Consider the following 15,342-nt stretch of genomic DNA (forward strand, 5'->3'; position numbering starts at 1 on the left):
TAGCTAGATTTGCTTCCCATGGCCCTTCTCAAGGTCCAAAACTCACCAGAGATATACAACCTTTGAAGTTTTGTATGGGAAACTTCCACCCATAATTAAGGAACCCCAGGGAGACCTACATTAGCTAGATAACATATCTCTGCAGGAATTACACAGTTAGGAAAGACCTTTTCTTAGATACACAAAAATGTAGCTGAGAGGTGTGCCATATGCACAGACCCACCTATAGCCCTGGGGATATGATTTGGATTCAAAACGGAGCCCCTCCAAAGAAAAATATCAATTTCAACCCCGCTGCCTAACAACTTGTTTGCCTGGCTGGCCTGGGCCCCTTGCCTTGTTGGTGGTGGAACAGCTTGTTTAAGTAGCTTGTTTTGGGGTCTCTGTCTTCAGGGCTAGCCTTTCTTTAGCCCCATACATGTGATCAACCTCTAGCTTCAACTGCTCCCTACCCCAAACATCTCAGCTGACTGTATAAATGTTCTGATTGCTACTTCAGGTTCCCTGTGGGATCTTCTTTATTTACTCTGATAGGGTCCATCTGGTGTTTTTGTGCACTTATCTATCTTGTACCTGACCTGTCTACTCAGGCTAACAGGGGCCCACATATGCCTACCAGCCGCATCAAAAACTTGACCCGTTGCACTGCCAATTGTGGCCAGAATAGCAATAACAGGTAATCTATGCCATTGCCCTGGGAGTGGGCCAACAACAGTACTTATAATTAGACACTGTTATGGTTTGTGTCTGGATATTCCCTCAAAGCCTCATGCAGTCATGGATGCAGGCTTCTAGAATTTATGATTGATTCATAATCCAATGCTGGGATCATGAATCAATGTGGTATGAGCACTACATCCACCCTAGGGTGGATGGCCTACATGCAGTATAAAAGGCAGAAAAAGTCTTTTCTTGTGCTCCTCTCTTTTGCTCCTTTTGCTTGCTACTTTTGGAATCTGCTGCCACCATGAATTGTTGCCCCTTTGCCATGTCACCCTGCCTTGGATCCAACTGATTATGGACTGAAACCTCCACAAACTATAAGCTAAATAAACCTCTCCTTCTTTAATTTTGAGAGTCAGGTATTTTGTCTCAGCAAGAAGAGAAAAGTAACTGGATTGTTATGGTTGATACATTGGGTCAACTTGAGAGGTTTAGAAATTTAACTAAGAAACTCAGCAGGGATCCAATATCCTTATTTTGTAAACATCCTTAGCCTATGAAGAGGAGGGCACAAGATGCTGTGATTGCTACCCTCACCTTGGTGTGTGTCAGGGTGATAGCGTGCTTATAATACCAAGAAGGAAAAGAGGCTTGCTCTCTCCTGCCTTTTGCTCTTGTTGCTTTGTTGTCTTCTGCCATCTGGAAATGTTGCTCCTGTGCTGTGTCACTCTGCCTTGGAGCCAGCTGATTATAGACCAAAACCTTCACAAACTGTGAGTTAAATAAACATCTGCTTCCTTAATTTTGGGTGTTGGGTGTTTTGTCTCAGCAATGAGAAAAAAGTAACCAAGACAGTAACCAAGACAGACACCCAGATAAAAGATGTTTTTACAGCAATGCAAGGAACACTTAATATACTCCAAGACCAAATTGACTCACTGGCTGCAGTAGTTTTCTAAAACCATAGAGCTTTAGACCTCTTCACTTCTTAACAGATAGGCATTTGCTTGTTCTTAGAGGAAAGATATTGTTATTATGTATTAGTTATTTTTCTTTCATTGCTGAGACAAAATACCTAAAGCTCCAAGTTAAGGAAGAGAAAGTTTATTTATCTCATAGTTTGTGGAGGTTTCAGTCCATCATCTTCAGTTCTAGGGCAGAGTAGCACATGGCAGAAGGCCACACTTCATAGTGGCAGAAGATAGCAAAAGCAACAAGAACAAAAAGGGAGGATTGTGGTGACAAAACTTTCTGTCCTTTATATCTTATATAGGCCATACCCCTCCTAAGGTGGGTATAGCACTGGGTTATGAATCAATCATAGATTCTAGAAGCTTGCTCCCATGACTGTATGAGGCTTTAGGTGGGGACATCCAGACACAAACCATAACATTCTGACTCTGGCCCTCAAAGACTCATGTATATCCTTTATGCAAAAGGCATTTAGTCTTTCTCCAAGGGTTGCCAAAGTCCTAACAGTTTTAGTATTATTGAAAAGTCCAGGTCCCAAGTCTCCTCTGAGCTTTCCTCTGAAATCTAAGGCAAACTCTTAGCTGCAATGCCCTGTACAAATGAAAACAAAATTAAGTATTTCCTTAGCCAGGCATGATGGTACATGCCTATAATCCCACAGCTCGGGAGGCTAAGGCAGGAGGATCTTTGCGAGTTCAAGACCAGCCTGGAATACAGAATTAGCTCAAGGTCAACCTGAACTGCAAAATGAGACCCTGTCTCAAAAATACAAAAAAAAATTTTTGAGCAAAAAAAAAAAAAAAGTTAAACACTTCCAACATTCATTGGCACAAAATAAATATTATCATTCATTCCAAAAGGTAAAAACAGGGGAATACAAAGGAATGGGACCAAAAGAAGTCCAAAACACAGCTGTGCAAACATTAAATCCTGCAGGTCCATCCAGAACATCTTGAAGAAATTTTGTGGTAAGTTATGAGCTCCAAAAAGCTTCTGTAACTCTGCTCATATGGTACTTTCAGTGCTTGTAGCTACCATGGCTTCTCTCTTAGGTCTGCTTTGTTCAATCCTTGTAGTGTTTCTGGCTTTCCCAAACTTGTAGGGTCTCCACTGCAACTTTGACTTCACCATCACAGATTCACACATTGCCCTATCAGGAGCACACTGCCTGACCTCCCAGACCTTCTTCTGAAATCTCAGTGAAAGCCTTTTTAACCTCAGACCTCCTGCGTTCTGCATGCACCTACAACCAGTGTCACGTGAATGATGCCAAAGTCTGCTGCCAGCTAGAGCAGTAGCCAGGTTTTCCTCTCTGGGGTTTAGGGGTCAAGCTCCTGAATTACTCATTCTGATTCTGAGGAGTGACTTCTTTATGCTGCCACCATTCTGGAACCTGCCATTTTAGAACCTGGTGTGGCCATTACCACCATTTTGGAACCTGGTGTAGCCAATGCCACCATTCTGGAACATAGTGTGGCTACCAATATTCTGAAACATGGTGCTCTGAAGCTTTCCCTTCAAAACAAAGTTTTTCACTTGTGCAGTTTTTTTTTTTGTCTTTTTCATTTTTACCGATACCAGGGATCGAACTCACGACTGCCTGCTTACAAGGCAGGTGCTTATGCCGCTGAGCTAAATCCCCAGCCCCCACTTGTGCAGTTTTGAGGCCACAAAGGGTGTAGACTTGCCATCATTTTCTATTGTTCTGTTCCTTCTCAGCAATGGAGATCTATTTTCAGCTCTATTTTTGCAGTCTACAACTTTACTGAAGCTTCCTTCCTAGACAAACTCATAACATTTTAAATCAACTATACTGGGCTCTTTGCTCTTCATCCACAACATTAATTTGGCTAAAAAGTCCCCTACAATAGCCATGCCACTGCCTTAACATTGGACTGTCTTGAAATTTTTTCTGCCAGATTAATTAGTTCACCACCCTTAATCGCAGTTTCAGGAAGTCTCTGGACTCAAGCAAAATACAAACTTTCTGCCAAGACATAACACATATTGTCTGAACTCCAATGACCAATGCAATCTTTCTTCCCAGTAAAAACCTCCCAAGCCTGGTCTTTATCTGCAGGATTTCTATCAGCCTTCTGGTCTTCTGAGCTCTGACCAGAATCTCCCATACAGAAAAGTCTAAAACGTTCCAGCTCTGTTCTTTTAGGTGATATTGCTGAACCTTTCCAAACACTCCCACAAGCCATTCCCAAAGGCTTTTGAACCACATGGTCAGGTAGAGTCACAACAACAATCCCACTTCTCTGGTACCAAATTTTGTGTTTGTAACTTTTCTTTCATTGCTGAGACAAAACACCCGATGTCCAAAATTAAGGAAGGAAAGGTTTATTTAGCTCACAGTTTGTGGAGGTTTCAGTCTATAATTTGCTGGCTCCAAGGCACAGTGGCACATGGAAGAAGGCAACAGTTCATGGCAGTAGAAGATAACAAAAGCAACAAGAGCAAAAAGGGAGAAGTGTGGAGACAAGACTCCTTCTGTCCCTTATAGCATACATATGCTACACCCACTCTAGGGTGGATGCATTCACACCATAATTCAAGCACTGAGCCATGAATCAATCACAAATTCTAGAAGCCTGCTTCCATGATTGTATGAAGCTGTAGCAGGGGAGACATCCAGACACAAACCATAACACTATGCAAATAAGTTTGGTGTTGTTAGGAAAATTTCCCCCCAGTTATGTGAACAAATAAACCAGTGGGCCCATGGCAGACAAATGGACTCCTACTGGTGGAGCTCCCTGGGAAACTGGGAGCTATGGTTAGGAACTCTATTGGTACTAACCTCCTCTCATATTCCTAACAGGACCCTACCTATTAAATTGGCTCACATCTTTCATTACAAAGCAAACAAACAACATCAGTGTTTTGATGACTCTCAGTTTATGATTTTTCTGATTAACTGATTTTTCTGATTAATAAAAAGAGGGGAATATGAAGGATGAAAATTAAAATTTTAAATAAAAGCCTGCCCCAGATGCCTGCCAAGACCAAGCTGCCCTTGTGTAACTGATGGCCTTACAATGTAACTTAAAATGTAATAGGACATTTCTCCCTTTGTATAACCCATGCTTTGTACAACTGATAGCCTTATGATGTGACTTGAAATGTTTAGATTTCCCTAACAACACATGATGACACCCAACCCTCCAATCATATGCACCAAATCTGCCTTTGTACCTCCCTGCTCACTTTCCCTTTAAAAGCTCTGAAACCCTGCTGGGCAGGGCCCTGGCTTTTTAGGAGAGATTCTAGTCAGAGGCCCACCAGTGTAATAAACTGCCTCCTTAATCTCCTTGGTGTCATTTTTTCTGTGTTTGGTCTGTTTTCTACAACAATCCTAGTCATTGTCTTCTGCCTCTTAACCTCCTCAGTATGTTACATGGGTTGGAGCAGCTTGAGATTTTGTAGCCTCAATTGCAGTTAGGGATTGCATGGAGCATGGGGTCCCTACCCATGGAGCACCCTTGCACTAGGTGATGGTAGTACTTGTACCACATTATATTTGTAAGACATTTTTATTTTTCACAAATCATTGCATTCTGTCACAATCCTTAACTTTTTGGTACTGGGACTGAAACCAAGACCTCCTGCATGCTAATAACACTGTCCTACTACAGACTTACACACCTCCAGCATCCAGCTTGTTTCTTTTTCCTTTTTTTCGTACAGAGTTTAATTATGCAGTTCAGGCTGAACTTGAACTCACTTTGTAGCCCAGGCTGGCCTCAAACTCAAACCTAGAGTGGGTGTAGCATATGTATGCTATAAGGGACAGAAGGAGTCTTGTCTCCACACTTCTCCCTTTTTGCTCTTGTTGCTTTTGTTATCTTCTACTGCCACGAACTGTTGCCTTCTTCCATGTGCCACTGTGCCTTAGAGCCTTGCCTCAGCCTCCTAAGTGCTGGGATTACAGGTGTGTGCCACTATGCCTGGTCTTGTTTTTTCTTTTTTTAAAGTAATAAAAAATAGTTTTTTCTTTGGGGCATAGTGCTACATACCTGAAATTTGAGAAACTAAAGCAGGAGGATCACAATGAGTTTGAAGTCATCCTGAAGTGTATAACAAAGACCCTGTCTCAGAAAAACCAAAACAGAGAAAAAAAAAATTTCCCCTTGGGCAAATATGAGTGGCCCAGGAACATGGTTTCAAGTTTCCCTGAATGACATGTTCCCAACATTTTAAACTTTTATTTACTTCTTATGATTGTCTTCTTTTGTTTTTTTTTTTTTTAGAAAGAGTGTTACTGTGTAGCCCGGGCTAGTTTCGACCTCACAATCCTGTTGCCTCAGGTTCCCAAATATTGGGTACAGACATATTACCACCAGACTAGTTCTCCCCATGATTTCAAGCTTCCCTTAGTCATGCCTTATTTCCCTAAATAGTGTAACTATGCTTTTATTCCATTTCCTCCCAGCCGTGCCTGGTCTACACGTGGCTCTAGCCAGCTAGCATGAGAGAGCAGTATGTTCTCTCTTAGCATTGTTTTCTGTCATGGAGATTTGGAAGAATGGGGCTGTCTGCAGAGCCACATACTCTGGTGTTTTTGACAAGGTTTCTAGGGCTGTCTGCTGGTTCCACCTTATAGTACTTAGTATAGCTTTCTTGGAATAAATCTGTCTTTCTGTTTGAGGCTATTTGGAGACTTTATTCCTAATCTCTTTATCTCCTTCCCTGGGGTTAATGTGAAGTACCATTGACTCTCTCAGGAACCCCCCTCCATCTCTCCATTCTTCTCCCCATATGGTCTCTGACTTGCATTTCCAGAGCTCCTCCATCTGCTGCCTGGAAATCCCCTCCTGTTCCAGCAGTGACAGTGACAGGCAGACTCGTGATCTGGGGGAGTAGTGGTGAAGGAAAAGGCAGAGCTATGCCTTAATCCCAACCCAGAGTCCACTTCACCCTAGGCCAATGTCCGGGAGACCTAGGAAAGAGGTGACCTGGGCCTGTCCTGGCCCCTTCACTACTTGGCAGATGTTGGTTGTGCTCCCTGAAGAGGAAGGCCTAGATCCTGGAGTTAAGTTTTGTTTCCACCACTGCTAGCCAGTGATCAGGACAATGTTCTTTATCATCCTGGGCTTGTTTCTTTGCCTACCAAAGAGGACAATGGGGACAGCTTGGTATGATAGCGTTAGGGTGCTCACTACAGGGCCTGGGACACCTCAAATGTCAGCAATATCAGCTGGATAGGCTGGGTCATCCTATATCTCTGATGCTGATGCAGAAAGAGGTAAGCAATGGGGTAGGGGGAGGTAATAGAGGAGGGGTGAGGGAAAGAGGTACCATGGAAGGCTGAAGGAAGTGCCAAGGAAGAGGAAGGAAGGGAAGGAAGCTGGGGCAGATGGGCTTCTTGACTCGGATAGGATGGGATGAAGGATCACAGATAGAAAGGGCCTGTGATCCCAGCACTAAGAATGCTGAGCCAGAAAGATTGCCATGAGTTTGTGGCTAGCTGGGCTACATGGTGAGTTCAAGTCTGAACTGCATAGAGACCCTGTCTCAAAAATCAAAAATCTAACCCAGAAGCAAGAGGCAGCTCCACTGTGGGGTGAAACCTGGGGGTGAGTGACTACGAGTAGAAAGGTCACATGTGTAGTCCCTGGTAGATGCTGGGGGTGTGACTTGTGTCTGCAGCTGCCTTAGAGACTCAGCCTGACCTCACACCACAATTAGGCAGAAAATAGGATATTGAGGAGCCTGTGAGTCTTGGAATCTCCACCACACTGATAAGGTGCACTTTACCAGCTCCTGTGTCAGCCAGAATTCCCCAAGGGTGGACTTCCCTTCTGTTCCTTGGTCTAGATTTTCCCTTACATGTACCTTCCTCAGCTTCCCAGCCAGGGCCACTTCCATGACTTGAGCTGCCTGGTTACTTGAAGATTGGTCAGGACTGGAAAGCTTGAGGCAAGAGACAAAAGAGCAAGATGGAGGAAGTCACCTAGGGGAAGGAGAGAGCCAAGAGAATATCTGAGAACTCTGGGAACCTCACAGTGAAGTTGAGGCTAGAAGACCTAGGCCTGTCTTTGCTCCTCATTATGACTTCAGGAAGAATGAAGATGGAAAAGGTATATGAAGTGAGCAGGGAAGAGGGAAAGAGGAGAGGCAGATGACTTGGGTAGTAGAACAAAGGTCCACTCTGAAGGCCTGTCACTGTCACTCTGCTCAAAGTAATAGCACTGTAACCTTGGCAAGGGCAAGGAGCTTTAGAGGGAAAGGAAGTTGAAGAGGTGGAGACAGTGAAGATTCTTCTTTTCAGAAACCAAAGAGGTGAAAAAGAGGGAGATAGAGGAATAGTTTCCAATTGTTCTCTGTATATGGCCTCCTACCCTTTGAACTAAAACAGACTGGGGCATAAAGTTCAGACAGACTCAATCTGCCAAAGGTGCCCCAAGGAGGTTCCTGTTGTGGAAGGTGGGCCTGAGATCTCAGCAAGAAGGCTAAGAGAAAGATGACCTTATCACCTACATGGAAAAGTTGGTGAGCAGGCACCTAGGCCACTTAAGAGAATTATCTGATTTTGCAGCATGAGTTTGGGGATCAAGAGAGACCTAGACTGGGTGACAGTGAAGCAGAGCTTCTGAAAGGGAGGGGATGAAAAGGGAAGCAGACAGCCAGAGCTGAAGAGTAGAGATGGGGCAAGCCAGTTGGGGTACCCAGGGTGTCAGTCAGTCATCTTCAAGGCATGGCCAGCCTCCAAGAAGCTTGGGGGAACCATTCTCTGCTGTTGCTGCACCTGTAGGTGTGGAGCATGAGGCATTAGTAGGACATGAAAGAGAGCCCTAACTCTAGAATGTTCAGAAATTCCGGGGGCCCTTGACAGAGCTTGGGGGGGGGGCTTTTTTTTCTGGAATTAAGAGATAATGTCACCAACTGCTGGTCAGAAGACAGTGGGTCTTAGTCTAGAAAAGCCTGGGTATAAGTGGAAGGATTCTTTTTTTTTTTTTTTTTTTTTTTTTGTCTTTCTCCTTTTTATTGGTACCGGGGATTGAACTCACGACTGCCTGCTTACAAGGCAGGCGCTTATGCCACTGAGCTAAATCCCCAGCCCCCCAAAACTGGAAGGATTAATATGAAAATACAGGAGGGCGCAGTAAAAGTCCAGGACCTCACAGGAGTCAGTGTCTCCCGAACATGGAGTGAAGAAGGCCAGCAGCCCACACTTGAGATTTTTCGCCTTCAAGATCGTCTCCTGGGGACACCGTGTTTTGGCGCCTAGAGTAATGCAGAAGGCTTGCCTTGACTTAGGAACCCCACCCTTAGCCGGAGGGCCTGGGGCTCCACTCACAGAACGCGAAGAAAACCACTGCCCGGAATCGAACAACTCCCGCCCCAAGCCACTGCAGAGGAGGCGGAGCACTTGAGGACCCGCCCTATATGTTAATAAGGCATGTCATCTCCCCGCCCCGGTCCGGTCACCCGACGGGTCCAACGCCGAGGAGGCTGAGGGGCCAGCGGCACCATCTACGGCCTCCGCCGATGCTGAGGCGTGGTAGAACACCTGGATTTGGGGCAGAGGGTGGCGGTAAAGAAGAGATTGTCAGTAGGTTGCCCGACGTCCGGGGCAGTGGCTCCCCCATCTGTGCAAGGTGGTATGGCCTATAGGGGCGGGGCCTGAGTCATGTGACGGGACCACTGCCGCCATTTTGCTCTGCGGCGCTGGTATTTAGAGCGCAGCAGCTGACGGGCTAGTTAGCCCTGTCTTTCGCTGCCGCCTACTTCTGCTAGCTTGCCTGCTTGCCCGCCTGCCTGCACGCTCTCCCTCCTCGTCCCGAATTCGCAAGCCTCGCTTGACCCCGCCTCGTCTGCAGACATGTCCGAGGCCAAAGCCAGCCCCGAATATGCTCCATTTTTCGGCGTGATAGGCGCCTCGTTCGCCATGATCTTTAGCGGTGAGCGCCGTGGCAGGCGGGGGCCAGCCTGGGGCGGGGGGCGCCGGGTCTCCGAGGTTTCTTGCCTGCAGCTTGCGGGGAGGCGTGACGTCACTCTGACGTAATCTCCCGCTTTGGAGGTGCCAGGCGCGAGTACCAGGAGGAGACGGATATTGAGAGCTTCGGGGCCATCCTGGGCTCGGGTCGTGCGGGCTCAAGATCCCCAGTGTTCCATCCCCGGCCCTGGCAGCCAGTACGCATCGGTGCGGGGGTGGGGCCGCAGCACTGCTGCCATTTTATCCCTGAGAAGCGAGAGGAAGACAGGGGTGGGGGCGTGAGGGGCGGTGCGCTGTCCAGGGCCTGCACCGCATCCCGCATTCTGCGGGCAGGTGTGACATCACATCTAGGAGAGCTCAAGATTTGTGGGCGGCGGCGGTCCAGGGTCGGGAGCGCTGAGGCAGGGAGTCCCTGGCCTTCTGGTTTCTTGGCCTGTGTGAACCTGTCCACACCAATGTCCGCATCCCAAACTTGTGGCGGCCAGACTGACTGGGGTTAAATGGGGTGTACCCTGAGCCAGACGCTTCTGTTTGGGGCTCGTCGCAGTTTTCCAGTAGTCCAGTCAGCTGTGTGGGTTGATTGGGAAAGCTGGGCTGAGGGATGATGGGCTTTTGGAGCGCGCAGGAACCCAAGGGTGGCTGTGAGAGGTTAGGGAAATGACGAGGCTGTTGTGGGGTGGTGTGTGGGAGACAGCACTTTTGTGAACATATGCTGAGGGTCTGTGCTTGGAAGTGGGAGAGAGGGCAATAAGAGATGTCAGCGTTTGTAGGATTGAGTTTTCTTTAGGAGAGTCCAATTCTGTACCAGTGAATGGATGGGTGCATGAATGACCTTTTCTTCAGGGACCTGGAACCAGGAGGGACTGTCTCATGGTGGAGAAGAGACCTTACAGGGTTCTTGATGGCATCTGCTTTTTTTTTTGCACTTAGGCCACTGAGCTAAACCCCCGGCCCGATGTCATCTGCTTTTGAGGTTGGGTAACATGGTCCTAGACTGTCAGATTTAATGAAAATTGGCTTTTCTGGATAGTGGAGGTTGAGCCAGGTCAAGGAATTTGGGACTGAGGGAGGTAAGTCGCAGCTCTAGGGACTAGCCTGGTCTGGTCTGGGCTTCCTTGGGTAGGTCTAGTTTTTTTGCTTAAGTAGCCCCGCCCTGCCCCACCCTACTTGCTGAACTGGGGAAGCTCCTAAAGTAGGTATGTTGAGGGTTTGAACTCCAAACAGTCTTTGCTGACTGTAAATACCTGTGGGGTAGGGGCTTAGAGGCCCTGCTTTTTTGGGGGCCTCTTTCTGCCTGGGCCTGTCTATTAGTCACGCGCTGCTGAGTGAGTCCTGACCTTCCCTATTCCCTTTGAGTAAGGGGTCATTTGTGGTGGGAGATGTGGTCTGGACTTCTCTTTCCTTCCCTGGCCACACCTGCTGTTCCCAGATCTCTTGGGCTTCTCTAAACAAGCTGTGGTACACCCGTTTTGTGCAGGTTTCACCTAGAATGCCTCCAGAAGTTCGGGGTCTGGCTCCGTGGATAGTTTCTGTTTGTGACTTGACAACTTTCATTCAAATCTTGATTGGGTAGTTATTATGTGTCATTTATGAGGGGGTTGGTAAATTAGCTACATGAAATTGTCCAGTGAATCTTGCACTGGAGCTGTCAGGGTGGGTTCTGCTGCTCTTTCTCTGTGCTCACCTCCCTCTCCCCTTTCTGTGAAGAACTTGCATGTGGCTGGGTACTATAGCATGCAAACTACTTGAGAGGCTAAGGCAGAAGGATAGAAGATCAGCCTGGGTAATTTACCAAAACCTTGTCTCAAAAAATAAAATAGGTTGATAGTGTAGGGTTTTTTTTTTGGTGCAGGTGGTCGAACTCATGACCTCATGCTTGCCAGGCAGGTGCTTAAGCCACTGAGCTAAATCCCCAGCCCCGGAGAGTGTAGCTTAGTGGGAATGTCAAGTGGATTCAATCCTCAATGCTGGAAAGAAAAAAACAAAAGCAGCAAAAAAAAAACACACCAAAAAACCCTGCATGTGCTGCTTTCCAAGCCTGGTAAGCAGATGTCTGCACACCAAGAGCACAGTCTTGTTGGTTAGGCCTTCACTGCATGGTCACACTCCTTGGGATTGGAGTCTACACAGGCTTTTTGGCCTTGGTGCAACATCTGTCTGTGTACCTTCAACTCCACTTCTCTACACATGGGGCTTAACACAGCCTTAGGTTGCTAACCTCTGGCTTGGCCAGTTGAATCAATGTCTGACCTCATTTCTGCCCTGTAAGTGTGTCTTTTTTCCACAAGACATGTCTTCATCTTTGCTACCAGAGCAGGTCCTTCTGACCTTGGTGGCCTCTGGTTGTTGAACTGACTGTAAGCTATGTGCTTGAGCCAGCTCACATTTGCTAGTCTTTAAACCAAATGAAGCCCACATATTTCAGGCAACCTGGACCCCATCTCTCACGTTCTAGCTTCCTCTTTTTTCATATGACAAACATCCTGTTGATTCTTTCTTCATCATGTCTTCATGAAGCTGTTGGTTGCTCTTTTCCGCATTTTCTGTGACTTCCTCCCTGCTTTGGTGCTTGTGTTCCTGTAACTGCCTCCTGACTCTGCTCTCTGCTTCACTGACACCGGCGTTGTTGGCAGTACTGTTGTTGTGGCCAGTTTTATCTTTTACAGTCACAGTCCCATCAGTTTGATTTCCTGGACCACTCTGCTGACCAGGTCTGGTTTTCTCTCACTTGATCTGGCTGCAAGTGTTCATTGGAATTTTTCATGTTCAGTCCTCATGTTTCCTTGTCCACTCTCTAACCACAAGGCCTTCTGAGGAAAAGCCCAGCTTACTTTCTGTCTCTTTCACAGTTTCATTACCTGCAGTGCTAAGCTTTCAGTTTTAAACCTTCCCTCATCCCAAGAGAGTCAGTCTGTGCTCTCCCTGTGGAATGACATGTTCCAAAGGTGTGAGCCTTGAGGCACTATTCTCTTGTATGTTTAAATATAAGTCTGAGATAGAACTAGGCCTGCAGAGAGGACCCAAAATTGCACCCTGACCAGTGGAGTTCCAGGAATGACCTCTCAAGCCAAGTTGCTGGCAGTGTCTGTACCACTGTGCTGAGGAAGAGGTAGTATGGCCCCAGCCTTGCTTCCTCCTTCCAGTTGCCTGCTTGTCCACTCTTGTGGTGTCTGTATGTATTGGCCATGATCTTCTCTGCCCTGTCTCCCTATGTCTCCTGCTCACTGTCGCACCTCCATCTGTCTCTCTAGCTCTGTGCCACTTTTTGTCTGTGGCCCTTTGAGAGGTACTCCTACCCCCATCTCCACCCCACGTTACTGCGTTGGTTACTTTTCCTGTCTTTTTGCTGGACTTTGAGTCCTGAAAAGACAGTCTCTCTGACCTCGTCTTTGTTCAGTGCTGGGCACAAAATAGGCATATTTTTGGCTCAGAGAGATTCCCAACAGAGAAATGACTGGGATGCCCTAGTCCCTTCCTTCTCTGGACCTGTGTTGTCTTCTGCAGGTTAAGCCAGCTGTTACTGTCTCTGCAAAGTGACTTATGTGGGTGCTCTGGCCAGATGGAGAAAGGGCTGCAGTGTGACCTATTCAAGCAGCTCAGTAGATCTTGAAGGGCGTTGATCTTGAAGGGCAGGTGGCAGAAATCAAGAGCTACACTTCTGGGCAATGTGATATACACCTGTAATCCCAGCACTAGGGAGACTGAGGCAGGTGGATTGCCTTGAGTTTGAGGCCAGCTTGGACTACACAGTGATACTTTGTCTCAAAAAGCAAAACAGAATTTAAAAGAGATGCATTAAAAGAACTGAAGGAGAGGGGAATTGAGAATTTAAAAGGCAACATTCCATGGAGATTTGAGATTTTAGTTCCAAAAGGGACAGGCTAGAGTCTAGCTTCCCTTAATTGTCATGTCATCTAGTGGGAGTCTTGAAAACCACAGTGCAAGGAGGGTTCACCTCAAAGCTTTCTGAGACCTCATGATTGAGTTGGATGAGGACTCACAGTCTGTCATCTTTCTTATGCCCTGTCTCTTTGGCTCACTATTGCGCCTCCCTCCGTGGTTATTTAGGGAGGATCCTCTAATCTTCTGAGGTTTCAGGGCCCTGCTGTATAGCTGAGGGATAGAGAGCTGCCCTGACAAAGTACAGCCCTGTTAGAGGCGGCCATTTTAGGACTGGGTGTAGAAGGAAGTTGAGTAGGCTGCGTGTTGAGTCTGGAAGCTCTGGCCTGGTGAGCAGGAATTGCCAGATCAGCTGCTAATGATGCTGATGTGGCAGGGCCTGTACCCCACCTCTCATGGCAATTCTAGCTTGTTTGTCCTTGATAGTAGACAAGAACTGGCTGCTGGGATCCCCTCATGCTTTTCTAGGCCTTTCCTGACTAGAAGTACTGAATACCTCAGGTGGGACCAAAAAAGTGCCTAGCATCTCAAGTAAGGCTTTTGAGGTCCCAGTGGCCTAGTCCTGTGTGACTGGCCTGCCTGGTGTCACAAGCAGCAGGCTGGGAGAGTGATGGAGAGCAGGATTGAGTTTCATAGCAAAACAGGACCCTAGACAACCACAAGAGCAACCTCAGGAAGGGTTTGGGGTGTGGGGTGCAGTGAGTGGACTAGATAAATGGTTACAGCTATGGCTGTTGTTCCTGCAGAGTTCTGGGTGCCTTCTCCCCCATGAGTGGTAACTTGGGGATTTCTCACAGTTGTGCCAAAGCTGCCCTTTTGGTCCTCTCTGAGCAGTCAGTGCTATTCTGGGCTGATCTTACTTCCCTCCCACAGCCCTGGGTGCTGCCTATGGCACAGCTAAGAGTGGCACCGGCATCGCAGCCATGTCCGTCATGCGGCCCGAGCTGATCATGAAGTCCATCATTCCAGTGGTTATGGCTGGTATCATCGCCATCTACGGCCTGGTGGTGGCAGTCCTCATCGCCAACTCTTTGAATGAGGGCATCACTCTGTACAGGTGAGTGTGGCATGCCCTTCTAGGCACTGTCTTCCCTGGCAGGCATGCTGCTAATAGCCCTGTGTTTCTTCTTCCCCCCAGGAGTTTCCTCCAGCTGGGTGCAGGCCTGAGTGTGGGTCTCAGCGGCCTGGCAGCTGGATTTGCAATTGGCATTGTGGGGGATGCTGGTGTGCGGGGCACTGCCCAGCAGCCCCGACTTTTCGTGGGCATGATCCTGATCCTCATCTTCGCGGAGGTGCTTGGCCTCTACGGTCTCATCGTGGCCCTCATCCTCTCCACAAAGTAGCCTGTCATGAGCCTACCACCCCCCATTTCAGAAGGAACAGCCTGACACACACCCATGGGCCACCGCCCTCTCCATAGTTGGTCTTGTAAATGCGCAGTGTCCTAGTGCCCATCGTCTGTTGCCCCGCCTGCCCCTTCAGCCCTGTGCCGTGGACATCTGGGCCCACTCATCACCCATCCAGGCCCCAGACCAGTGAGGATGCCGGCGTCTGGCCCCCTCCCACTCATCGTCCTAGAGTGCTTTGTGTATAAGGAAGAATTAGAGTTGTCATTTTTCTCTTCACTGGATGTTTATTTATAAAGATTTGACCTGTTCCTACTTCTATCTATATAGTAGCCTTTAGAGTGTTGCCTTGGGATTCCCAGCGCTGAGGCGGAAGATGGCCCCACCCTTCTGCCACCTTCGGACTCCCGAGTCTGGAGGCACAGTGTCAGCCCCGCCAGGCTCTGGAGCCATGCTGTGCCCAATAAAAGTTCTCGGATGTGACCAGAACCTGTGTCTTAGTCCTTGCGGGGTGGG

General features: G+C 47.7%; 1 protein-coding gene across 1 annotated transcript; it reads left to right on the plus strand.

Moving 5' to 3' along the window:
• The first annotated feature begins 9,282 nt into the window (after positions 1-9,282).
• On the plus strand, positions 9,283-15,315 carry Atp6v0c (ATPase H+ transporting V0 subunit c). The gene is made up of 3 exons (XM_003478490.5): positions 9,283-9,545; positions 14,354-14,537; positions 14,619-15,315. The coding sequence occupies exons 1-3, from the start codon at positions 9,467-9,469 to the stop codon at positions 14,821-14,823; spliced, it is 468 nt and encodes a 155-aa protein (XP_003478538.1). The 5' UTR covers positions 9,283-9,466; the 3' UTR covers positions 14,824-15,315.
• Positions 15,316-15,342: the final 27 nt, after the last annotated feature.

This window comes from Cavia porcellus, unplaced genomic scaffold (assembly GCF_034190915.1).
Source record: "Cavia porcellus strain 051 isolate PalLab524CR breed Dunkin Hartley unplaced genomic scaffold, mCavPor4.1 scaffold_16, whole genome shotgun sequence".
Lineage (NCBI taxonomy): Eukaryota > Metazoa > Chordata > Mammalia > Rodentia > Caviidae > Cavia > Cavia porcellus.

Coding starts and splice junctions, on each gene's coding strand:
- Atp6v0c (XM_003478490.5), top strand. CDS start 9,467: ATGTCCGAGGCCAAAGCCAGCCCCGAATATGCTCCATTTTTCGGCGTG. Junction 9,546..14,353: donor GTTCGCCATGATCTTTAGCG/GTGAGCGCCGTG, acceptor TCCCTCCCACAG/CCCTGGGTGCTGCCTATGGC. Junction 14,538..14,618: donor GAGGGCATCACTCTGTACAG/GTGAGTGTGGCA, acceptor TCTTCCCCCCAG/GAGTTTCCTCCAGCTGGGTG.